The sequence below is a fragment of the Ostrinia nubilalis genome, chromosome 10 (assembly GCF_963855985.1).
Source record: "Ostrinia nubilalis chromosome 10, ilOstNubi1.1, whole genome shotgun sequence".
NCBI classification, from domain to species: Eukaryota; Metazoa; Arthropoda; class Insecta; order Lepidoptera; family Crambidae; genus Ostrinia; species Ostrinia nubilalis.
The window spans coordinates 10,389,560-10,416,064 of record NC_087097.1 but is presented as its reverse complement, the minus strand read 5'-3'; the positions used below and the strand labels follow the sequence as shown (position 1 = coordinate 10,416,064).

Below are 26,505 nucleotides of genomic sequence, written 5' to 3'. Positions count from 1 at the left end.
TTCTTTATTTAAACAAAACACATTATACAGTTACACTATAAAAATAATACCATACAGTATAACTTACATCTTAAATGTGATAACACTTCACCAAGCCAAAAAAAACTCTCAAAGCTTAACTACACTGAATTTATAAGCAAAACTATTAGCTAACACAAATAATTATAAAAGATTAACATAAAGCAAAAACATTATAAAGCTTTTGGTGTAAACTTCATATTTTAAAGAATGATTCAATATACAAACTGAATATTTTGGACAAACTTTTTAAACTCTACGCTAAAACCAAGTCATTGCCATAAATAAAAGAAGATGTAAAATAAGAAGACCTCACCAATTAGCGCTTGTCCAGATACCTACTTTAAGATTAACAGTAAATTGATTTTAGGTTGTAATTTCATTATTCTTATTACCTATTGAATCGATGGTACCTACTGTGATAATGATTCCAACTATGGTACTATACAGTGTGTCCGGGCATGTAGTGATCAAACTTTAAGGGCGTAATCTATGGACAATTTTATCGATGAAAATACTTCAAATTTGGGGCCTGACCCATTTCTCGAAAAATTACATCGATTTAAGTTTTTAATTTTTAGTTTACACCTCTTCTTTAAAAAAACAAGTGAAAGCGTGGGTAGCTTAACATTAATAGGCAAATATTTTATATCATGCGATAGCCAATAAAATTATCTATTAGTAGAAGAAGAAAGCAGACACAAGTTTCATACATTTTATGGGAGTAAGAATGGATTTAATTAGAAAAATACATTACTTTTTTCACTTCTTTTTCAGTTATTTTCCAAATAATATCAGTGGTTTAATTTTGACAGTTTGTAGGCGTGACAGCTGTCAAAGGTTCGGTAGAGCGTGTGGTTTCGTAACGGCATTCCAGTTTGTAAAAAAAACCCTAATTAGCGATGCATTCAATCGTAAATATAATATATTGTGCAGCCCACAAAACCGCATACTATTATTTCGGTCTATGACTTCAGAGATCGTGGTATTAACTATCTCTGACCGGTTATTAAAAATATTAATTATTATTTTCAATTAACACCAAACGGTAAGGTATTATTAAATAAAACTTGAATAAAAATAGAAATTACCAGTTGTAAAGAAAAACAAATGTCACGTCAATGTTATTTAAAAAAAACTGAATTGAATAATTCGTCTGTGCACAGACTGTGTGATGTAAAACTAATTCAAAGTTATAAATGGCATGAATCTTTGATTATACGATTAATTGGTATCAGTCAAGCTTTTTATTCGAACACAATTGATGTGGCCAATAATTACAGGATATTAGTATACCTAAACCTTTTTTCGTTCAAACAAAATTGCCACATAATGAAAAGGTTCCGTTGGGTACCAAAAAAAGCAGATCCGCATCCATCTCGATTAATATAATACAAATTTAGTTTTTGCACTAACAAAAGTTTTTAGGACGGAATGAGATCACGGGTCATCACGCGATCAAGAGAAAAACTAGATTGGCTTCGTGTAATTATTTTTTCTTGCTTCTTATTGTTGATAAGTGGTTGGATTCCATATAAGACGTCCAAATTACAATTTAAATGAGAACCGAATACATTTCAGGAATTGCTAATTCATAAATTTGTAAGAAATCTTGGCAACATAATAGGTAAGCAGCACCTAATAGGCAGTAATAGCTCAAAGTTGTACCTATAGACTGCCGATTCGATATTTATTTATTTATTTAATAGGACAACCAACAACCCAACAAGACATATTTACAGCGTATTTAAACTTAATCTAATTAATCGATAGTTCGAATCCTTCGAACACTAGACTATTGTGGTGAATTCACACAAACTGACAAAGACTAGGTAGCTGTAGGTGTAAACGGGACTATTAGTAATTTATGCAAAACATATAACTATTTCTATGGTGTCGTAGGTAGGCAACAGTATTATCAATCGTGTTAAACTCTTAAGTCAATGAGTAAAAATGCAATGAGGAAGCATTAAGCCTTGTTAACAACTCCCACAAACACGCATGTAAATAACAAGTAACGTTGTGTAAGACTGAGCAATCAATTTTATTTAACTAATAATTGATTAAATTACTCGTATCGGCCGGTAAGCATCTGAATCGTGTTTTATTATGCAATCGAAGATCCCTTTAAATGAATTTATGTCCGTACCTACTAATGTAATCCACATTGATGAAGTGGCGTATTGATTGAAAGTTGAAGTTCTAATATTTAAATAGAGTCTCAATAATTAACTTTAAAAAAAATAAAACCGACTTCAAATGCGTGAACACAAAAAAAAACTAAAAATTAAAAATATTGCGTATAAAAAAGTTCATCCCCAATTTTCCACCCTTGGGGGTGAAATATTTTCTTCAAAATCGCATGAAACCACCCTTTTGATAATACCTATTCAACAAAAAAATAATCAGTCAAATTGATTTATAATCGGCGGAGATATTGCGTATAAAAAAGTTCATCCCCAATTTTCCACCCTTGGGGGTTGTTTTTTCTATTATTAAATTTAAATGGGACCACCCTTGAGGTATTACCTATACGCCGAAAAAAGATTTGTTCAAATCGGTTCATAATTGGCGGAGTTATCGCGTAACAAACATAGAAAAAAAAAAACATACGGGTCGAATTGAGAACCTCCTCCTTTTTTGAAGTCGGTTGAAAAGTTGTGTATCATACCTTAGGCTTTATTTTTAGTGCAAATACCTAATTGAACATTTTCAAAATAAATAGGTAATTCCAACTTATATCATTCACTATTATAGCTATCAATCTCGCTGCAATTTATCTATTGTGTTTAATTGACAAAATACTCGTACATCCATTTAATATGGCACGAAATCCAATCAACAAGATTGGGTTTTTCAAAATGACAAAAGTCACAAGACAATGTCGAATACGAAGCAGTACAATAACATTTACGTTAGTACCTAAAAGGTACTCAGATGGAATTCTTGGAACCTTAATGACTATTCATCCATCGTGGTCATTAACAATAAGCAACAAGGATCTAAGACCGGATAGGATCATGACTTGCCACGTCATAATATCGTCCAAATCTCGGGCATAGACTCCGAGTCGCTGTGACGTGACGTCAAGATCTTGACATTTTAGGCGCGTGCGTCGCTCTAGTCACGATACTCAGAGCATTTCCCCGCGGCCTTGATACGCTTCCGCTTCCGTTGGGTCAAGGCTGTTATTTTTTAAATATTTAAACGTATTTGAGTCAAAATCAAAGCGCTTCAAATGCACACTATTTAAAAACTAAGTTAGCTAAGCGGAAATGCCAAGACATTTCAAAAGAGCAATAGTATCGCTAGGATTCGTAACTAAACTTGATTCGAGTAACCTATTTTTTGTTATCATTAATGTAAAATTTCATCGAAAAATGCATATTTTAATAACAAAGACGATATCCTCTCCATAAAGCAGGCTTAAAGTAGTCTACCCATTAATTATTTCGAGCCATAGCGCTGCCCAGTCGACATTCATCAAAATGTCGCTGGCGAGTTTAAGGCATGTGGCTAATGGACCACCGGACTAATTGCAAATCGTTTTGCCGGTCATTGATCGCGGGCAATGCCACATCCGCGATATGTTTGATATTTACCAGCAAATGTCATGTGTGGAATGAGACTGTTACACTTCCTGATACAAACTGCAAATTGTCTTGTGATGTATTTAGAGCAAATGTATTGGGTTTAGTAACACATCGATTAATTTAGATAAAGTGCACAAATTAAAAACACGTAGCGAATACCATGGACAGTTGTGGTTGTTTATCACAAGCTGACACTTGCCGATTTTGCACCTCTTATTTTATGAAAAACCTTGAATTTTCTTTCTGTAAAACCCCAATTTCCACGCCAACTATCGCTAAGCTTCTCGTGCATTAGGACCTTTTCACACATGTTACACAACTACCTAATTATAATATGTGTTGTTTAACTTGTGAAATAATTGATTAGGCCGTATGCTAATTGTGATTGTTTTGTAGACCGAATTAGCCTTTGAAATGAGCCATCTATATTTAACTACGCCCATACGTCAGCTACCAGATTATAGCCTTAATATTTATAGCAAGTTAAGCCATCAACTGCTGGTGTGCATTTGTTTCCATTTGAGACTTATTTAGTTAGACCTATGCCCGTTTTCACCATAAATCCTTAATTTTTAAGTAACCCCTATGGTAACAAATGACAGGAATATTGTTTACATAAGGGTTACTTATAAGTTAGGGATTGATGGTGAAAACGGGCAATAGTATCTTAGATTCTGTTAAAATACAGCGTTAAGCTTATAAGTTTTCGTACACACACCATTATGTATGGTTGTTAACACATATATTTCTAAGCAGGTGATAATCAAAATAAATATATCTTTGTAATTTCAAAGACACATTAATTTTGCGGATCGGTCAGATCGTGCTATGACCACGCTTGTGGCAGTTGACTGTCTGACTTCTAGTTCCTGAGGTATGATTTTAACCGCATTTTTAACAACCCACACGATATTAACCCATTATAGACTAGCGGTCCCATATGGTACCACTTTTTTGTGTGTTTTAATTTGGCTCTATACATTAACACGAGAAAAGATGCAGTGCTCTGATTGATGCAAGTCATAGCCAATAGATATGGTCTATGCTTCTAGGAATAAAAATTGACAGTTATTCTTTTCAGTTGTGTGTAATTGATGATTGAAGTGAGCGCATCAAAATTTTCTCTTAAAAATTGACGCGCCATTCAAGTAAGTGATCATATTTTTTTTGTGTGATAGTCAAATACTGATTTTGTTATAATCTTGTATTCTCCATAAGTGCTTTTATTGTGAAATGGTGTAAAATTACGTCGATAGGTAATAATAATGGGAAATATTGTATGTCAAAATTACTGGTACCGTACGGTACCGCTAGCCGCTTACCGTGTCTTTTTAATTATTTTATGATTTTTAGTTTTTACTGTATTTATTGGGAAGTATGTGATATATTCAATGGTATATAAGGTATACAGCAAGATAAAGTAAAATAGTTACCTATACTTTACAAAACCATGGGTTTTTATTTATTTTAGATGTAACTTACACGAAACATTGGCAGTTTTGGAGGACGATGAAGGTCCCAAGACGAAGCAGATATTTATAGAACGAACTTGGGATAATTGCAACTCTCGAACAATATTAAATATTAGAGTATAGAAAATGTTATGTGGGGCTAAGTGCAGCGTGCAATGCCAAGCTCCATTCCAAATTTTTGAATATTCAAAGATAAAAATGAATATTGCTTACCCAATATACAGTTTTTTTTACATTTAATATCACTTCTGTTATTTGCTTGTATATTAATACATATTATAATAATAATAAAATATATAATTTACCCTATTTTTATAAAGTCCATGATAATTATGTTTTAACTGACTGACACGGTAAGAGGCTAGCGGTACCATATGGTACCAGCATTTTTTTTCTAGATTACAGGTCGGATCATTTTTTTAATGCTTGTATAGCATTATGTAGACCATAATTATGAACATATTTCACAAAAACAAAAATCTGACACTTTAAGAAAACTCAGTCTATAATGGGTTAAGAAGAAAACTTAATTATCAAGTCACAATAAGAATTGAATTGTCAGACAAGTGGTTACTCTTTTGTGTCTACCTACATGCTTGCGCACACGGCGCGCTCCCGGACGCGTCGCGCGTCGCACGTCTCGCAGTGAAAGCCGACTGAAGGCCGCGCTAACGACGGACTTATTTAGATAATCACTTTCCGAACCAACGACGCGGGACCGTAACCTTTTTGCGTGCGAACAGACACAAAGACAAAGATTTGTGCCATCTCTTATTAAGCGTTTACATAATGCAAGAAATAATCCAACGTAATGAGGCAAGGATGTTGCCCCAGAAACTTATATGAGGCAACACACAACCCACGTTGCAGTACAAAGATAAGACAGCAATTTCCGTTATATTACCTGTTTAAATCTTTCAAATAACTGTTTGTCTGAAATCAAATTACTCGCAGATATAATCTGCTGATAAAGCCTTTAGCAGCTGAGATGATTATAGCCATCCTCATTCACAGAGAGAGACAAAAAAGTCGTCATATCTCCAACAAATTCGCCTGTCATTTTAGTTAACTTTCCGATAGCGAAATCATTTCGGTATCTACATTCAGCGGCTGTTCATTATGGAACCAGAAATACCAGTTTAGACGGAGGTATTCCATCAGCAATTTTGGAGAATCATTCGGTGATACTGACAATTCTAGTGCAACTCCACCGCAGGTCATGGACGCCGAATGGATTAACAAGCACTGACATTGAAGCACATCGATTCGTTGTCTTCGAACAATGCTGCAATCATTCATTAGAAAATTAAATCAAACATTTCGAGTGTCCGTGATAAATTACAGATCTTCAAATGCGTATGTGTGAACCTTCCATTAAGCAAATTATAGCTGATGCATTGGAGTTCAAGGAGTATATAATTAACAGTTACAAAATTTATTCTTAATTAACTCTTCTAGATCTTCATGATTTATGTTCTTTTTTTACTAAGTGAAAAGTGATTTAGATAATAATTTAAATATTTTAACCTGTAGATAATCGTGCTCTAAATTAATTCTAGACCTGCTAAAATCATGGCATCAATTACCCTTTAAGCAATGGAGAGTATCCTGTAAACATATTAACAGTCACGATATCACGCTTATGATAATTAATTTATTATTGATGTTGCAGCTATTAATTTTTAATTAAAATCAATAAACAGGAATGTTTTAATTATGGCTGCTCAATCAACTGCGAATACGAGTTCTTGAAGAGGTCACTGGCCGATTCCGCGAATTTATCTAAAAAGTAAATTCATTAAATGTATCAATTTTTATGGTGATTTTACTGTCATCAGAATGCTCGTTATGGTATCAAAGATCGTTAATATTTTATATTTTAAAGTGTAACATCTTCTTCTTTCTTTTTATTTCTATATCCTGCCTGTTTCTTTAAAAGTCTCTCTTATGTATACATTATTTTGTGAATCCGCACAAACATGAAGGTATCAATTTATTATGCTGTCATGATCAACACAACTCGTGACTGAAGCTCACGTAGTCTGGCTGGTGACAATAAAAACCCAAAGCGACCAGCCCACATCCTTGTTCCCTACGCTTAGTAATGACAATGATGATGAGTATTTACAAGTAATATGCAAATTTCAATTCCAAATATAACAAAAACTCAAGATAATGCATATTTATTGGATGCATGGGATTTCCATTTATGTCCGGTCTAAATATTGATATTCAACCAATGATGCAAAGCCAAAACATCTTCAATCTATGCTTTTGAATAACATCTACCATAAAAGTGATATAAAAACGCGTGTCTCATTCATGGTACCTATTGAAAATTGTGCAACTTTCAAGACCATGAACTTTTTATTGCTGAAACTAAGTATTACCTAAACTTCGGGAAAATTAGTAAAAAGTACCCAGTGAAGTGCACATAGTGATGCTACGTGAGTTTAACCCTTTATACCAGCGAGTGGGACGAGTAGTAGTACCTATTATTTGTGGTCAAACCCACACACACCTTATCTATAAGTGTCCACACATCACATCCGCGTGTATCCCAACAACATAAACTTGTTGACATGTTACATTAGCTCGGGTTACTCAGTGCATTAATCATTTTGTAAGGTGATTTATTATTCAGCCTGATATGTCAGCGCCGCACTGAACAAGTATAGCAATGAATACTTGCTAAACGAGATTATGAAGCAATAGTCGTTTTGTGACTTGGATCGCCGAGATTATATCTTAAAATCGCCTTTAATTTAGCATCTGGCGACTGAGTATTAAAAATAAAGAATAAAACTTTATCCTTAGCAATTATAACCATAAATCAGTAAATATTTTTATAATAAAAAGTAATAAATGCTTTTAGCTCCGGCTCTAGGTGTAAAATCATTCATATGTCCTTATCTCAGATCCTCAACTGTGCTTGGTGAATACTCGTATTTTGTAATGTAAATAATAAATATTTCTTTTTATTTGCTAGTAACGAGAGTGAGGTTTCAGATGTGATTGGTAAAAGGATCTTGATATCAAACTGAAGTTTCGCTTACCTGAATTCCCAAGGCCTAGCGGCCAAACGACCGCCACCAGCGCGAGCGCAAGCCAGAGGCGCGCGCCGCTTCTAACGCCCATGTCCGTATTTAGCCCTGTAACAAAACCAAGCTAGATATAGTCAAGGAAAAAACGAAAAATCAATTAATAGTTTTGATCAAACCTTATGTGTAATAGGTACAAATGTTTACCGATTGGTTCCTAATTACATATTGTGTTTATAATTAATCAAACTATTTGAACTATAAATAAAACAAGATCTACGGCGATTTCCTTTTATCATCATCGACGTGTTCTATTTGTTGGTAAAGTAGGTGGTACCATGAGTACAGTGCACCACTGAAACATAGGTAAACAAACATCTTCAAGCTATGATAAGTCTGTAAGTTATATTCGTTTTATTAGAAACTTTCTCTAATCTTGCGTTTTGTATCACAATGGGTGTTGATTAACCAACATATGTATTATTGACTGATAATTTTATAAGTTAATGATTGTTTATTTTTATACCTGACTGTCCTTGCCTTATCTGTAAGATCCGCTAACATAATGCAAATTGTGCCGACTCGTAAATCTCTACATTTTATGCATGATTCAACTTAGGGCTGAATAGTTGCCTTAGCAACGTCTCAACATTGCTTTAACGAATGTACCATGCTCTTAATTATAATTACATAGTTTATTTAACTTTTAAAATAATGTTAAGACACATATTGAACTGTTTCAGATCTTTAAAAATACTCAGTTACCAAATGAAAGTAGGTAGGTTCTAACTTAACATCCTGTCAGTGATGACCTACGCAGCTACGGAGCCGAAACGTAATAACAAAGATGTTGTCAAGTTTAAAAAAAAATGTTTGAAATGTAAGAGCAGCATGTTATGCAAATGCATTTTTTTATAAATGTAGGACATAGAGATATGGAAAGGTCTAAACACATACATGGTATATCGTCAAGGATGAAATTATGGCTTAAATAGAAGACTAAAATAATGGACAAAGACACCATTGCCAACCCTAAACTTGCACACAATGATTCCACAGTTGATTTGCGATAATCATGTTAATGATCACTGATATAATAGCAATAAAAATTGTGTGTGTACTCCATCGCGATCACGAGCTATGCAAAGTGGAGTAGGTCCACGCCATTAATTACAGTTTAGAATCCTAATCGATCTATAAAATATTCACTCTATATTTAGTACTTATCTTAATCGTGTCCGGTAATAATAGCTGATATGTAAACCGGGCGAAGACCTAACCATTATGTGTTGAATATGTGCAAAACATACGAGTAACAGTATATTTTCAAGTTTAAATTAACGAATGCATTCTAATCATCACTATACAAATCTTCAACCTGATCAACCTGATACAATACATGTTAAGCTAGACTGAAAAAATTGATAAGTACTCGATATACTCGGCTACCTATGGCAAATAAAAAGATCAGGGTGAAAATTCGTATGGAATAAAATTTTATCTATACTTATAATAAATCTGTAGAGAGGTCAATTCTGTACATGAAATATATTTTCAAAATAACTATCAGGGAGTGATTAGTGATCGATACTGATGCCAAAAATGCAATCAGTGATATTTTTGTCTGTCTGTCTGTCTGTCTGTATGTTCCTTATAGAAACAAAAACTACTCGACGGATTTTAACAAATCTTGGTACAATTATTCTTCATACTCCTGGGCAGGTTATAGTATACTTAGGAATTCCCACGGGAACGGGTATTAGCGGGAAAATCCTTTTGTATGAAAAATCTAAACCGCGTAAGATAGATGAAGGGGGTAAAACGGGATCCACGCGTACGAAGTTGCGGGCGGCCGCTAGTAGATGAATATTCATATTTATAAGTACCGACGTGCTCAGAACTTTAATATTCGTCTAAAATCCACAGTGCTTAATTATCAATTAACTCGTTTTAATCGAGCGGAATGAACCAATTCCGAAAAGATGCAAGGTCGACCGGTGTCTGCTTCGCATCCTCATGCCTTCCTCCAATAAAGATCAGAACAACTTTATTTTAATTATTCCTTTTGTATTAGTTTTGTCTGGCCATATTATATTGTTTTACATGTTTTGTATAATGCGAGTAAAACAACACAACAAAGTAAGCTTACGAATCTTTAACATGAGTCGATTATAACATTGAGTTATTTCTGAGGCAATGAAAATTACCAATGGATTGGCGAGGAAGGCAGACTACCACCTCAAATCCATATTATAAATCTGAAAATAGAGAAACAGTGGAAAACGGGGCTATTGAAAATAAAGAAAAATCCCTCCTTTAAATCATTTCAATTATTACAGTATATTAGAAGTGGGCTTAGATGTTGATAAAATCTATTTGAATCGCACCATATCTTGTCTAAAAATGGTGATTCGAATAAGAGCAAAAACAATTCTACTTGCAGGAACGCTGTTTGAACTAATAAAATGTAATTTGGTGCCAAATAAACATTTTTTCTTTCTTTCTTTCTTTCTTTCTAAAATTAATTATAGCTTATAACTGTTATTAATGGCATAAAGCGAAGTATTGTACTTCACTGACTGTTAACAAAAGATGATTATGATGAGCTCATTCATCAGTGGATATTTTAGTCATACATACAATAGATTTCTAATATTCCTTTTTTGTTTAATTAATTTGCGATGCCGGAACATGCCCAATGTAATCGACCGCAACGAGGAAACTTACATTTATAAATACTCGTAGACTAGACAATGAAAAATGGATGGTACAAAACACTTCCAGAAATCAAATAGAAATAATAAAAAATATTAAGCTGTAGAACATAAATTGGCGTATTTTCGTAACTAAACATGTACTTACCTACGTAGTCACCTAAATATTATTGAGCTGAATCATAAACTCGACATCTCAAATTAGATTTTATACCAAATTAAATTTATTACCTGCATAAATTGGTTAAAATCAAGATGCACACGTAAATCGTGAGATCAGAGGTAGGTAGGTACCTATCTATTTCTTCAGCGACATGCATCTGGCCCACATAATATGTATACAGAGTTGGGCAACATAAAGGAACGATTACCATATTTGCAAGACTTTGCGCAAGGAAAAGGCCTTTATACAATGGAGATGTTGGTACTATTTTCACACTAAACTCCATTGAAAGATTGGAATACTTGGTGACGACGAAGACAACTTAAAAAGCTGAACATTGGCTAGAAGTGGCAGTCAGCTTTAAAAGTTTTTTGAGTCGACTTTCTTCTAATTACAAGTAAAGTGCTTAGGTCTAATTTTCTCGAAAGTCTTTTGATTTTAAATGATTTTGTGACAAAAAATAAGCTGAATGTACTATTGTAGCTTGTAACTTCTACATTTAGCTGTTTATTCATTTTGGGCATGTGCTTTATTTGCTTTTAAAACTAATCGGGTTGCTCAATCATTGCTATTTTTATACCGGCAATTACATACTTAACTAGGTAGGTACATCTCCATAATTTTGCAGCAATCAGTTCACGTCTTGTTAACAAAAACAGCAGAAGAACTATAAACAGAGATTAATAACAGACGTTTAATCATAATTAATATCATTTAATTAAATCTGACTCAGCATAATATTAATCTTGTTGTAAAAAAACTTAAAACGTTTTATTATTAGGTAGTACTTAGAAGCAAAATACATTTGAAGTAGGTATGCTTTTTTTGGATGATGATTACAAAATGGAAGCGACCTTCACCCGAACGGAACCCTCGTCAGAGGAACTGTCTACCTTACCACCAACTTCCGGAACACAGCAATGCTATTAAAATTGACAATAATTTTGTTACGGCAACATTACTAAGATAAGATGGTGGTAGCCAGTCAGGCGGACAGAAGAACCAAACCACTCAGTCACAATCATGTCTTATTTGTGGAACATTTTTCCTAGCCTCAATAGCTGAAACTGGTCTGAAGTAACACGCTATTTCTCATGATGGCGTCGATAAGAGTTTGAATTATTAAACAAAATAATGGTCGGTCATGTATAATTGCGCTTGGGCAACGTAGATTCGGCCCATTTGTACGCGCAAGGCCGCTTACCAAACAGCGCGTATTGTGCGCGCGCGCCTATCTTCTTCATCTCCGTTGACTACTATGGGGAAGGCACCTTTATATGGAAAACTTGCAGCTTATGCATCTTTAACAGCAATCATTTAACATTTTATATTTGACAGCAATTAAATTACTATAGTCGAGCCTAAAATTTAAGGTAAGTTTGTAGCAGAAGAAGGATTAAAAGAGACTCTCCTTTAGCTTTTTGCATCGTTTCTGAAATTGAGGTTTTTATTGCATGGAATTTTCATTTTAAAGTCATCTTTGAGTAAAGATGAGCTAGCTCAAGCATGTTCAATTGTTCATTGATTAATTCAGAAACCGGGCATTTATCAATTGAAGGCAATGAAAAGCAGCAGTAGGTAAATGATACGTTATTAATGCATATTAACATTTTCTTTAGATCATAGCTGAATTACTGAAGTAAAGAACCTCCCCAGCCTTCAAGCGTTATCCGTTCAACGGCTGACGATTGTGAAGTCGATGCAGATAATATTTATTGCACAGGATCTATTAAGGTGCGATAAGTATTGCACGTCGTCTCGAACCGCTCAATTCTGCAGTTACTCAACTTAAATGGTTTGCTTATCTGTTAAGTAGCAGTCAGTAGGTAAGTACATTATACTTACGTTTCGAAAGGCTTTGACTTATTTTCTTAATTGTTATATTTTGTATTAAAATTGTGTAAAAATGTAGTATTAAAATTAACAAGATTTTTGTAATATACATACAGTTCATAACAACTGCGTTATCTGATGTAAAATTGTTTAGTTTTTAGAAAATAAGTATTATTTAAACATTACTGAATTTGTGAATGGTCAGTGCTGTCTTTCTGCAGAGTCATTTTATTTGATAGCGATAAGAAAACTGTGAAATGCAAACGAATACCTACTTAATAATACTTAGTCACGTCTAAATTGAATACTAGACGTTCGTCAAACTAAACAGGTGCTGTAACATCTTCAGTGGGCATTTAGTCAAACACAAAAGGCCGGCCTTCACCGGCCGATGGCTGCCCGCGCTCGATGGCACCTACATGCTTGCCTCAGCCAGCATCCGCGCGACACGCAGACGAATAGACCTTGAATAATCAGTGGCAAACATTGCCTGACCTCTAGCCTCACTTCAATAAACCCACAAAAGTATTCACAAACTCATTTCAACTTAGGTGTACAGTACAGTGAAAGTAGACACGTATTTAGCTCACTTTGCACTGATTCCCTTTTACATAATGCAACATCTTCGATATTGACGTCACACGCTGCGTACAAAACGAAGGTTAAATTGTGAAATTTAACAGTAAATTAAGACAGTTTTCCGAACACAAAACCTTGTGATGTGCAGTCATTAAGAAAAGTTGCGCAGTGCGATTAAAAATACCATAGTTATAATGGTGAAAAATGAAGGAAACAGTACAACGGGGAAATCGCAGAAGGATCTCATAATTATCCTCTCAATTTGAATGAAATAGTGACGTCTCGTTTCTAGGATTATAATGATTCAATCGTTGCTACGTATGTAGACTCACATAGATATACAACCTCCAAGCTGTATAACAGTTTTGCATATTCTTGTATACATTTGTGCGCTCGCGTCTGGTAGCGCATGCTTAATGGGTCATTGGCAGGATGTCAAAGCCGAAGATCCTTGTGAATCATAATATGTTTTGCCATCTTCGTTAATCAACACACGTGACTTTTCATTCATTGAGGCTATTTTGGCTTGCATGAACTCATCAGGTACCGTATTAGTAATTTCTTAATAACATCACGTAACGTTGTGTCAAGCTCCGGCATGACTATCGAGACTCGAGGGAAACTACATGCTTGTTATTTTGATCTTCGTCATTAACGCCATATTACTGCGGTTTTAGAATAATGGCTCGCCTTTCTCACGACTTTTAATCTAACAGAGCTGTTACAGTTATTAGTAGAAAACTATTATGTAGGTATAGTTTGAAGATACTAAAGGAATGTTTAACATAATAATCATATTCCAGGTTTATAAGACCCGTTAATTACAAGACTGGAGTCTGGAAGTCTTATTTGAAACAATGGGAGGTCAATTTATTACATAAAGTTGTGAAACGCCGTAGCTAAGAGAATAGAAAATCATGGTAAGTAGATATGAAATTTTGTGCTATCGGTTTATTGTTTTTGATAATATTGATAATATTCAGAGCAGTTGAACTGATTACTTTTAGAATTGCATTCAGATCCTTATTCAAAACATAATAAAACTTAGTAACTATGATTTTGTAAGCGACTGCGACGAACTTCTGTGCATGCGGATTTGAATCAGCTGATCAGCAAATGCGGGCCAAAGCTAACCGGTCTTGTAACTGTTTATTAAATATACCGAACTGTCAAGACGATAACAAAAAACCCATTGTATTCTAAGTAACTGATCACAAATAAAAAAAATACTATTGTTTAGAGGCTCAAGTTCGGAACTGAAATATCATTGAAGTTACTGAGTGAGTTACCCAAGCAAAGGATGATGGATGATTACTGTCATCAAATCAGTGTTTAGCATCTTTGTGTACGAATTAGCACAGCGACCTGTGGCCGGTGGGTAGCCAACATGTGGTCGCGTCCTTGCGTTCACTGCGAGACACTGCGGCTACCTTATCATGGAATGTCATCGTCTAACACCGAACGGACCACGCTAGTAGAAAGGCACCAACTCACCTCTAATTATGATTAGGCATCACGGCAGCGTTTGCAAACGCCGCTTGTTCGTCTTGAAAACTGCAGCCATCCACCGGCTGATCTGTTTCGCAACAGCGATGTCGAAATTTGTTTGAAAACACGAAACGTTCGCACGAGAACTGTTTACGGGGCGAAAGCGGTAATTCGAACGCGGAAGTGTGATGATAATAAGCGATCGTGTGGTCGCGCATGCGTCGAAGACGGTCGACTCGCGCGCGGCTGCGTGTGCGACTCAGCGCGGGCTGGTTGGGGTTTCTCCGCGGTGTCGCGAGGAGAAAGTCTCGGCCGTGGTGCGCCCGCGCCGGTTGGACGCGCGGTGGAGGGGGCCTGACGTCGTTCGCAAAACCAACTCCACCTGAGCACTATGAGCATCACTATTGTGATTGCCTCATCGGTCACTCAGCGGTTTGGATGAATAGCTCCTTTCTGTGACCTGGATCTTGGACCACTTTATCTTGATGACATTGACTGTCGTTGATGGTTTCGGTTTCAGTCCCGTTTCTCTTTATCTCTATCCAACAATAAGTAAATGGATCCAGTTCAGACTGCTACGAATTTTCCCCTACCTAGGCTTCACATTCACTTGGCTGTTGGTTCTATATCAGTGGTCTTACCTCTATAGACGATTCTTCTCCATACGATTTAGGAAGGTGCAATTTTGATATCAATATTAATACAAAACAATTAAATTATTTTCATTACCATTTTATATCCTCATCTTCTGACCTTTCTCAGAACTGAACCAGTATTTCTTGTCTGATAAGCATCGTCTCAGATTAATTACTCCTTGGATACATACATAAAACTTTAGGGCTGTGAAGCTCATCAAGAGATTTCGTCGCACGGCGCACACGCATTGTTACTCGTACATGTGAACCTCGTTGTTCACGAATACAAATGAGCGCGGCCGCCAGCCAAGTCGTATAATTTAACCAATTAGTGGAGTTCCCACGGAAATGCTCGCATCCCCTGAGACGCGAATATGCGGCGAAAGGGCTCGTTGAGAGAGTGATAGTCGTCGTTCATGGTTATGGTATCCTATCGGACCAGGGTTGATACTTATACAAAGTTAAAAAATAAATAATTTAAATGTTTCTAATGTACTTTAAAAGCACCCGATTGTAAACTTTCTGTACCTAATAGGTAAACGAAATAAAATTTATTATTATTCTTCACCCACTGTGATTTTCTATTTCATTTGCATAAAGGTTATTATGAGTAGTTTTTAATCTTAATCGCGTTCGTATTTCTACAATCTAACAAAATAGATTGATCACACTTAAAAATGTACTTTAAAAGCACCCGATTGTAAACTTTCTGTACCTAATAGGTAAACGAAATAAAATTTATTATTATTCTTCACCCACTGTGATTTTCTATTTCATTTGCATAAAGGTTATTATGAGTAGTTTTTAATCTTAATCGCGTTCGTATTTCTACAATCTAACAAAATAGATTGATCACACTTAAAAATCTTCAATAAGGAACCTGCTAATTTAAAATTTTAAGTCTACTTAAACTTTTTCATCCACCTAAACTCCACGGCATTTCTACTATAGGTACCACTTTTTTCTTTTTTTTTTCTCCACAAATTTTTCCTTCAGATCTACCTGTAGCTCGAAAAGTGTAATAAGTTGCGTAAATTGCATCATAACATAATGAATGTCCGTCCATGATAGATGCAACTTTTCAGGGCCTTGGTATCTTACTTTGTCTTGTTGGGTTTAGTCACTTTGCGCATCGTAAGAATAACAAGGGGTCCGATTGGCCGAAAAGTCATCGGAGTCATTAAAAATATTTATTGCGGTAGTTAGCTTAAACAAACAGAGACAAAGCACGGGGGAGCAAACCGAGTTTTACATTCTTGATGACATGTAAGCCATTCGCCACTGCAGGGACGTACTTTGGATGCAGATATTTAATACATATTTATTTTGATCAATAATCACATTTAAGTTTTTAAAATTTTAAAAGAAAATCAATATTTTCGTTAATAGTTACGTAGTAAGTATACTTAGATTAAATTAATTAACATATTCATTATGAAGTAACGAAGTGTTAACGATATTTTTGTCTCGATCAAATTCGGATTCAATAAAACAAGACCTTTAAAAAAACTAACTTAAAAACTGGTATGCTCGTCCAGTCATAAAAACTCTCCGATCTTTTTTAAATGTTGTATTGGTGTCTTCTTGATTTAAGAGGTCATGGGAAACGTTTTTAATAAAATATGTAAATTAGGGATCCTGCCTTAGTTTTGTAGAATTTATTAACTTGTTTCTACTCGGTCTATTTAGGCAGGCATACGAACCTTCTGCGAACGCCAACTACATGGCATGGCGTTACGTCAGATTATGTTTTTGCACCAAAATCACGCCTATTGAAACAACTTATCTTACAGTGTATAGCTTGATAAATAAAATATAATGAAACGAACGAACGACTTACCATTTACTGACATTTTAAGTCCGTCCCTGCTGAACCGGGAGCCATCTGTTTATACAATTATCGGTTAAGAGCCGGGTCTGTGGCGCGCGCTGTTCTTCCTAAATGAGTCCTTCATGAGCGATATCCATCGGGATACTTATTAGTAGCCCCACATACACACACGGATTAGTACGCATCCCACTTTTGGTTGCATCGCGTCATTTTTCAGCGCTAAAACAAAAGAGAATCGGTAACTCGCTACGAAAACTTTTTGGTGCCGTTTAAAAAAGTTAATGGAATCTGTCAAATTTCCCGCGTAAACTTTTTATTTTTTAATTATGGAAAACTTTTTAAACTACCAGTGCAACGATGAAAGTTGGAGTCAACAATGTTTAACAGCCAGTTCTTGTGGAGAAGTGGTGCCAGTTGCAAAACAAAGGTGTCAAGCAAACGCTCGTGAAAGGGACCGAACGCAAAAGTTAGTGCAGGAGTCGCTTTTTGTTGGCGTTCAAACTTATTAGTGTCGTTTTAGGGAAATTAGAGCACTTACTTACTCGTAGGGGAACCTGTTGTACTTAGGCCAGTTTTTCGAATTTTGATTTTTTGAAAAATAATGGTGATAGTTAAACTTGTCTAGTGCAGTTATATTTAAAGATCATTTAATTAACTACATAATTCATTCATAAAATTGTGTATAATTTTAAAAATTTGGGCATACTAGCTGCTAGAAAAAAAAAGGGAAAACTGTCCTAGGTACAACAAACCAGATGTACCTTGGACCGTGTACGTTGTACCTATTTAAATTTAAATAAATGCTTATATTCGCTTCAATTTGTTAATTTTCTGTTAAATTATTATTTGAAATACCAATTATTACAGTTATTAGCAACAATATCTAAGTAAAAGTATTTTTAAAAAAAGATCCTCATCCACATTTTTTGTACTAATTATTTTTCACAATATTTTGGCAACAAATCACTTAAGTTTAAGCCGGCTCTCCAGTCCATGTTTAGCCTTACACAATCAAAAAAAATATGACATTATTTAACATTTTTTCTAGAAAATTTTGTTGAATGTTGATATGTTATGTCGTGTAGGACAAAATACGCGCTGGAGTGGCTTTAACTTGCAATGTAGTTTTTTTTATTTCTTATCATTTAACATAAATTCTAGCAAAATATCCATTAAAACCGCTTTATCAACAAATATAATCTTAAAAAAGTCATATGAAGATAAAATAAACATAAATTTTAATAACATTAGAAATTAAAAAAATATATATCAAAAACAGACTTTAAATTGCTATTTTGAGGTCTTCGGGGCATTGTATCTATAACAGTATAATATGTTTTTTTTATTACAATAAAATTCTCATTAAAACCTAATGAAAATCAGTGACCAAGGTACATCGCTAGTTGGGTGGTCAAGGTACAACATTGCGACTACTTCACTTAATAAGCATAATAAACCCACTTCCATTTGAGCTTAGGATCTGAAACTCATATCGTCCAGTAGCTAGATATAAAAAGATTATGTTCTAACTATAACCGTTTTGTCAAACATGCAACATTTTTCATAAATTGACATTAAGTAAACCTCCAAAAACTCACTGCGTCAGTGTAAAATATTAAATTACCATTTTTTCTTGTACTTGCACGGCGTCGGCGAATCTTAGCTAACTTCACGTTAATGTTGACAAATAACGTATGTAATACCCTAGACAACTTTTCATAAAACTGCATAATTTAAAAAATATATACAATTGTTTTAGGTACAACTCTGTCCAAGGTTCAACAGGTTCCCCTACATTAAAATGAATATAAAAACAACCGTTGAGCTTTCGTAGCAGAACAGTTTCAGTGTCAATACTTAAAAGTATTCTTTGAAATATTATTTTCAAAACAATTTTTGTTAATGTAATTTTTTTGCTGTCTATCACTCAATTTTAAGTTGTTTTTGGTTTGAGGAGTTTACCAAAACTTATTTTCGTATCTATAAATCTTAACATAACTACGTTGTTCAATGATTAAAGTAAGTTTTCTTCATTAGAATAGTTGAACTGATAGAATTGTTATCAAAATACCTTTAACATTTCCAAGCAGCGTGAATACGGCGTTCAACACGCTGCGCCTGCTCATCCCGACGGAACCGCCGGAGAGGAAGCTCAGCAAGATCGAGATCCTGCGTCTAGCTGGCAGCTACATCACGCACCTCGATAACCAACTTTACACAGGTAAGATAAAGTACAATATCGGTTTAGCGCTCTTGCATATTAGACGTTTTGAGGGTTTATTATATGACCACACACTATTATATGACTACTTACTTACTACCCCCCTTACTAATAAAACTTACACGCTCGTTGAACAGTGTTTTAAAGTGACGTTTAGTATGGAAATGTCATTTTAAAACAGTGTTCAACAACTGTGTAACTTTTTATTAGTAAGGAGGTACGAGTAGTAATTGTAATTTTTATTGTACCGTGTGCGGTCCTACTAACGTCTGACGCAAAACGTCTTATATTTGAAAGAGCCCTTATTCATGGTAGACTAGAGGAAATTGGATCGAAATGTGGCTAATAAAACATTGGATAGCTTTATGTGGTTATTATTCACAATATTTAACGGCCACTTATTTATCCACGCCATATAGGTACTTAAATCAATGAGAAAATAAGGGTGTAGTGCAACACAAATTTTATAAATCTAGAATTGTAAAAGTACCGTCAAAAAAATTTGATGGAAAATGTTCTTAACTTTAAATAGGTAGTGCAAATGTGCAAAATTTCAAACCACTTTTGTTTCAGGTGACATGGAGCAACCGTGTCTTCAAAAGAATGAAATTGACCATAAAAACCAATCACTATGTACATTTTGCTGGTCTTCTGTGAAAAAAGAAGTAAGATCTTAAATTTACAGGTGTTGTTTTCAATACTTACATATAAAATTAATTCCATTCTTTTTCTTTCAGAAAACCTCAGCTTCAGGTTACAACTATTACAAAATTTCTTATTAAGCGGGCGTGTTTGTAAGTAATTAATAAGGTATTTAATGAGTAACTAGTCCTTTGTATAACAAAATTAGGTTTTTTTTATATTTTAATAATCTTTGTATCGATGAAAAATGCAATAACAAATCAAATGTAAAGTTCACTGAGTGAGAATGAATTAAAAAAAGTGGAATTAATAGACTACATAATGAAATTTACTTAATTTTATTGCAAATAGAGTTAAAATTTTAAAACTGGGGTTCAACTTGATGTGTTTTTGTCGGAGGAACATATAAACAATATTAAAAAAATATATATCCACTTTATAAGTTTGTGTATACTGTGTAGGTAATAATTAGAAGTAAATAAAACCACTGCATTCGAAATGGCACTTTTTATTTCACGTAAAAATGTACTATGCATTAAGAACGTAGAAGGAAACTGCAATCATCACAACCAGTACTAAAATATATTTTCTATGAAATTAATTTTTATCTGAATTATTGTTACAGAAATAAAGATGTTAATAAAATTAAATATTATAAGACATGAAATTTTGTAAGTATATCATATGATATTAGTTTTGTTATAATAGTGCTTTTTAATTTTTTTAAGCTTATTATTGTGATTCTAATGTTTGAACATGAACTTATGGAAAATCAGTCAGTTTAAAAGTATTTAAAATCATAGCCAAAATTTATTTAAATATTAAGTATGACGACATCAACTTGTTATACTTTTAATTAAGTCTTAGTGGCAGTGTTTTATGATATTTTTATATAATGTTTCTAACAATATGTAAGTAGGTAATTTAGTAGAAAATCTAGTAGTACATAGGTATGAAACATATTTACATCGCTTAATAATATAATTAAATGTATACTTTTGCGCGAGAACCATTAACATGTAAAGTACATATTTTAAGTACGTAAGTGCAGTTCTATCATTGATATTTATAAATGTTAATAACAATAAATCTTTATTTGTACCTGTTATTTGCTTTTATTTTTAGAGAATAATTCCGTTTAAAATGAAAGTGAAAAAACCTGACATTGTTGAATACAATAAGAACATATTTTGCAAATTCAAATATAAAAATAAGTTTTTTTTATTAAAAGAAAGTCCCTAAATCATAATTAAGATAACTTTCAGGCCTGTGCCATATTTTTTGGATGACTTTAAAAGTGCTCAATAAGGATTCTAGTTTTGCATTTGTGACCATTTAAAATCCTTAGATGCAAAAAACATCTTCATCTAAATACTACTAACTATATTAATTAACTATTTCATATTGTGACTAGGAAAAAATCTAGTCGATTAAGTAGGCACTTAACTACGCATAAATAAGAAAAAAAGACAAGTGTTTATTTACAGAAGAAATATATCCATTCGAATATATAAACAAACAATCATTTAACTCGCGTAGTCCACATTAATCTCTACAGAAATGCAAATAGAAAAAAATATAATAAAATTCTCAATACAAGGGCTCGTGCAAACTTCAACAACTTAAACACGACTGTTTAAAACATCACATACGCACAATTTTCCTCTATGAAGACATCACAGTCAAAATATTTAATTTATTTGTATATTACATACAACGTCTAGATACAAGGAACAAATTTGATCAAAACCTATAAATATCGAAATGAACTCTTACAGTGTTCACAAGCTCAAGGCGTAAAATGACACTCAACACCTAAGACTAGATTAAATCCTGATTGGTGGTCAAATATTGAGATTCCACCAATCACAAACAAATCTATGCTTCAGTTTTGAGCTTTCTTTTATACAACGAACCGGTTAATAGGTCATGTAGCACTGTACGGTGTTAACTAGATACACTGAAGATTATGATATCATAACTCTGTAAAGTTGATTTATGTAAGGTTACGTCATTGTTCCACTTTTCCCTCTGCGGTCAACTTTGTTCCCTAACCTAGACTCATAAACCGAACAATCCAACACAATATGTACACAACGTTCTAAAATCCGTTGCACTTCACTCCTTTGTGCACCAGAAACTAAATATGCACATCGTGCACCATGAAATACTCCAGCTATCGAATACTGTTCCGTTCCCTCCCTATGAAGGGACTTGACTCGTGGTTGTTTTTCTCCAAATTGCCAGACAGGGTCGGGTCTGGCCGACTGCGCTTGAAGAAGCCAAGCTTCCAAAGCGCGATGATGAGTAGGATTAACACTATTAGTCCGATGATCACTGAAAGGATGATCACCCACAAAGGCACTTCTGAAGGCTCGCTTATTTTAAGGTCGGGGTAAGCGACCGTCTCCACCTGAAAGAGGAAGAAAATATTAGAGTATTTTCTGTAGGTCCTTCAACAGCGGAATCACCATGGCTTTTGGCAAAACATCTAAAGTTCTTAAGTTCTTGGAAGAACATTATTCTTCTATAGTGTGGGTAGTGATTCCATTGCCCAACATCTAAAGTTACATTCCACATCAGACAGGCGTCTGACATTGCCCCATTACTCTGATGGCTAATATGCCTTCAAAAGCATCGAAAAATATTTGTAGAAAAAGATTGGACACGCGGAGAGTCTTCTATCAGCGTGGAGTTCCACAAGCGTGGCTTGACCGTGACGTTGATGACTGCATGCGGCTGGTAGATCACGCACAAAACACAATTAATGATGATAAAAAGTGATGTCTTACCGTAGCAGTGTCATCGTGGTGTTTACTCTGATGTAAATTATAATGCTCGGGTATAACGATATACGCGGTGGAGGCGATGTTGACGTGGCTGACGCGAGGGTAGTCTTCCACCAAAGTGGAGTTCCACAAACGCGCCTTGACCGTAATGGTGGTAGCCTGCATGCGGCCCAGTCGGTAGATGACACATTGGAACTGGATGCACTTGGCCGTCTTCTTTTGACAGTTCTGGAAGATGATTAAATGGGTTATTGCCAATTCGAAGAAATAGCTTGCCTAAATGATAGGTTGGTTGACCTTAGAGAAGGGTATTCAAGAGAGCAAACAATACAATCTATTTTGGAACTTTCTCATAAATATACACGTGCAGGATCCGATTTTAAACTATCCAATTACAGCTCAAGGAGAAGTGCTTATACTCGTAGATAGACTGTTTAATTTTATAAAAATTAAATTAAAGTACCATTTTTGATGAAATTTTGTTTCAAACTTACCATATTAACAACTTGTTTTCTTTGTCCATCCTTATCTGTGTACGCTTCTGCTTTTACGACGTCACTTTCTCTTCTTCTTCTGACCTTATTTTCGAAAGCATTAGAAGATTCGAAAACCCTCTTCGTTTCATTATGTTCTTTTTCACTGGAGCTGACACTTAGTTTTCCTGTTCTTAGGAATGGGTCCATTTCCAGATTCTCTAAGTACGGTTCAGGGACACCAGGCCTTGGCGTCAGTTTCAATGGATTTATTTGATTCTCGGATATAAAGCATTCGCCATTGCTTTGATCTGTAAGGAAAAAAAAATTGCGATTAAAATATGTGAATCAGACAACTACTATGAGTCGTTTATGAGAGTAGGTACTTTATTTTTTAATTCTAATGAGCTATGATCAATGCGAGGGCTAAGAGGCTCATAAACTCTTACACCACAGTTGACCACAGTAATCTCAACTGTCACATTATCAGGCAATTTAGTTTTCACTGCAAGAAGACGACCTTCTCTTATGAACAAGAGGCATATGGAGGATTTGACCTACATTCCTCATGCTGTCCAGACAAGTTAGATAGACAAGATCGAAGAACAAAAAGACTGAAATATAAAATGTTTTCTAGTTAAAACTCTTCTTACCAGCTTCACCATCCACCGTGGGAACATCCTCAGGGTATAACAGCCACTTGCCCTGCGCGCTGTCCGCCGCCACTTGGTGCGGCCACGAGATCACCACCTGCACTGATGATACGCGCCATGGGCCCTCATTGAACACCTGCAAGGATAAACTTTTGATCAAGCCGTTGACTTCACTTTTTTTTCACTTCACCGTGAAATTGTCTTCTTTTTTACCAAGCTTTTTATAGAAGAAAAGTTGGTAGCAAATATTACTGCTTTGGAATGACTTGCCTCTCAAGACAAAGTGAGTGATCTGCATCTCTGAAACCATGTCATTTTGTCTACAGGCACAGCAGAGATCCTGACAACCTTTGACATTGTTATCGTCAGAATAACGCTCAACATGTTCTATGTCAGAATTTTCCAATTATGTACTTACAAACGGCCAAATGAAGATTTTAAAATATTACCATGCACACTAACATGACACTTTTCAAGCATTGGATCATTTACCTGATAAGTATGCATAACCCTGGTGCCGATGTCGTCGAAATGAGTCATTGCAGACTCTCCCTTCACTTCTCCGCCGTAGAACACCTGCTCGGGACGTGCGGCACTGAAACAGTAAAAATGAAATTGTAGCCATGATAGCAAATAAAAGAGATGACAAACCTCACTAAATTGTCATGGAAGTAACAAATCATTGGGACTTTTTCATCAGGTCAATATATCAATTACCATAATTTACTTCCAACATATAACATCGGTCGTTTTAGTCAAATGACGTCTACTGCTGGACGAAGGTTTTCCCCGAGACTTTTCTTAACGACTGGTCCTGCGCTGCCCGTATCCAGATTCTTCCCGCGACCTTCACCAGATCGTTGGTGCGATCAGCGCAGTAGATCCAACGTATAACACATCAGACTGTTAAGTAGTTAATGTTGTAAAATAACATGTATTATAACAAGTTAAGAATCACCAAGGTTTAGCTCATAGTGCCGTTATCTATCTTTACTTACCCCTTGATCAGAAGCTCAGCATTCTTTATGACCAGTGCTTCCACTTTAGCCGGAGTCTTCCCAGGGTACAGTTCATCAGACGTCGAGTTGGCCCAGACAGTGAACACCACAGAGGGTTCATTGTCTTCCAGAGCCTTCGCGTCGAACCTCATGGTAATGGGTGGGGTACCAGCCGGCTGCTTCTTGAATGGATTCTCAAGCATACAGGATACGGTCGTCTTGTTCACGCTCGTACAGATGACGTGTTTGTCCTGAAAAACATTAGTAGTGGCACTATAATAATAAGGAAAACAGCGATGAAATTTTTATTTGTTTTAGGTGAAGGTATTCAAGTTAAGTTTTCGTAAAATTAGGTTTTATTAAAACGGTTAAGATTTTGCAAAGTTAGGTTTTCGAAATGTTTAGATAAGATAGGTAGGTCACATTTAAAGAAAGTTGGGTTTTCGGAAAATAGGTTTTCACAAACATAAGTTTTCGAGTAAGGTTTTCGTCAAGTTATGTTTTCTCAAAGTTAGGTTTTCGTAGTTAGGTTTTCGTTAAGTTAGGTTTTCGTAGTTAGGTTTTCGTTAAGTTAGGTTTTCGTAGTTAGGTTTTTGTTAAGTTAGGTTTTCGTAGACTTAAGTCAATATAGGTTTTATTTCAAAAGTTGGGTTTCCGTCAAGTTAAGTTCTCATGTCATAAAAAAGGTGTACGTATAGCTTACTTACACTAATATTGATAGCGATGTAGTGAAGGCTGGCGTGGTGGTTCACAAACAGCTGCGCCTCGTAGGCCGACTCGCCGTAGTTGTCCACTGCTATCGACAGCTGGATCTCCTCCTCCTGGCCGAGTTTCAGTGCGTAAGTATTGCTGCCTTCAGCTGAAATTGACAAAGTAAATAACATGATTTTAGTTATAATTTCAAGACTGTAAGCATTGGCGCTAAGCACTAAGTCCCAAACATAGTTTCTTGCCTTAAGAAATATTTTCAGAAAATTCGATGCTTATATTAATCAGATTAACAAAATAAAATGTTGATTTATGTGTTGTTTGTATTAGCAGTCTTAAAGATAATACAAGATTAATAACACAAGACCCTCCCTGACTACAATCTCAAGAACTTACTTTTAGGAAGATGTAGCACAGGGTCGACTACCAAATCGCTGACGCATACACCGTCCACACCACAGTCGTTGAGGAAGTTCGCGCTGAAGGTCGTGGTGGCTGTCGCATTCAACACGGGGTAGTCATCGATATTGGGCAGCTGGCCGATTGTGGAATATTTAGGCTGCTCGTGCTCTAGTTTGTAGGTTACTTGGAACTGGAAAATAAATTAATAACTATTAAGCTATAATTAAAACTTTACGAAGATAAAAAATGGCT

General features: G+C 35.1%; 3 protein-coding genes across 5 annotated transcripts in view; 1 reads left to right on the top strand and 2 right to left on the bottom strand.

The window, feature by feature from the left end:
• LOC135075169 (dual oxidase) overlaps positions 1-15,168 on the bottom strand; it is a 53,193-nt gene extending 38,025 nt beyond the window's left edge. The window contains exons 1-2 of the mRNA XM_063969524.1: positions 14,908-15,168; positions 8,140-8,235 (exon numbers count right to left, since the gene is read on the bottom strand). Coding sequence (XP_063825594.1) covers positions 8,140-8,221 — 82 coding nt within the window. The 5' untranslated portion in view covers positions 8,222-8,235; positions 14,908-15,168. The remainder of the gene's footprint in view (positions 1-8,139; positions 8,236-14,907) is intronic.
• Positions 15,169-17,533: 2,365 nt separating this feature from the next.
• LOC135075182 (transcription factor 15) lies at positions 17,534-21,336 on the top strand. 2 transcript variants are annotated; one of them, XM_063969546.1, is made up of 4 exons: positions 17,534-17,833; positions 19,458-19,588; positions 20,162-20,253; positions 20,326-21,336. In XM_063969546.1, exons 1-4 carry the CDS (start codon positions 17,694-17,696, stop codon positions 20,368-20,370), a joined length of 408 nt encoding a protein of 135 aa, XP_063825616.1. In that variant the 5' UTR covers positions 17,534-17,693; the 3' UTR covers positions 20,371-21,336. The 2 variants fall into 2 exon arrangements, with proteins under 2 accessions (XP_063825616.1, XP_063825615.1); XM_063969545.1 differs by having other exon boundaries at positions 19,455-19,588.
• Positions 21,337-21,433: 97 nt separating this feature from the next.
• Positions 21,434-26,505, bottom strand: part of LOC135075170 (integrin alpha-PS1) — a 95,942-nt gene continuing 90,870 nt past the window's right edge. For both annotated transcript variants that reach the window (XM_063969527.1, XM_063969528.1), the window contains 8 exons: positions 26,248-26,443; positions 25,851-26,002; positions 25,144-25,394; positions 24,638-24,740; positions 24,146-24,281; positions 23,514-23,803; positions 23,023-23,247; positions 21,434-22,643 (listed from right to left, as the gene is read on the bottom strand). In XM_063969527.1, coding sequence (XP_063825597.1) covers positions 22,407-22,643; positions 23,023-23,247; positions 23,514-23,803; positions 24,146-24,281; positions 24,638-24,740; positions 25,144-25,394; positions 25,851-26,002; positions 26,248-26,443 — 1,590 coding nt within the window. In that variant the 3' untranslated portion in view covers positions 21,434-22,406. The remainder of the gene's footprint in view (positions 22,644-23,022; positions 23,248-23,513; positions 23,804-24,145; positions 24,282-24,637; positions 24,741-25,143; positions 25,395-25,850; positions 26,003-26,247; positions 26,444-26,505) is intronic.

Coding starts and splice junctions, on each gene's coding strand:
- LOC135075182 (XM_063969545.1), top strand. CDS start 17,694: ATGGAAAACTTTTTAAACTACCAGTGCAACGATGAAAGTTGGAGTCAA. Junction 17,834..19,454: donor GAAAGGGACCGAACGCAAAA/GTTAGTGCAGGA, acceptor AACATTTCCAAG/CAGCGTGAATACGGCGTTCA. Junction 20,254..20,325: donor GGTCTTCTGTGAAAAAAGAA/GTAAGATCTTAA, acceptor TTTTTCTTTCAG/AAAACCTCAGCTTCAGGTTA.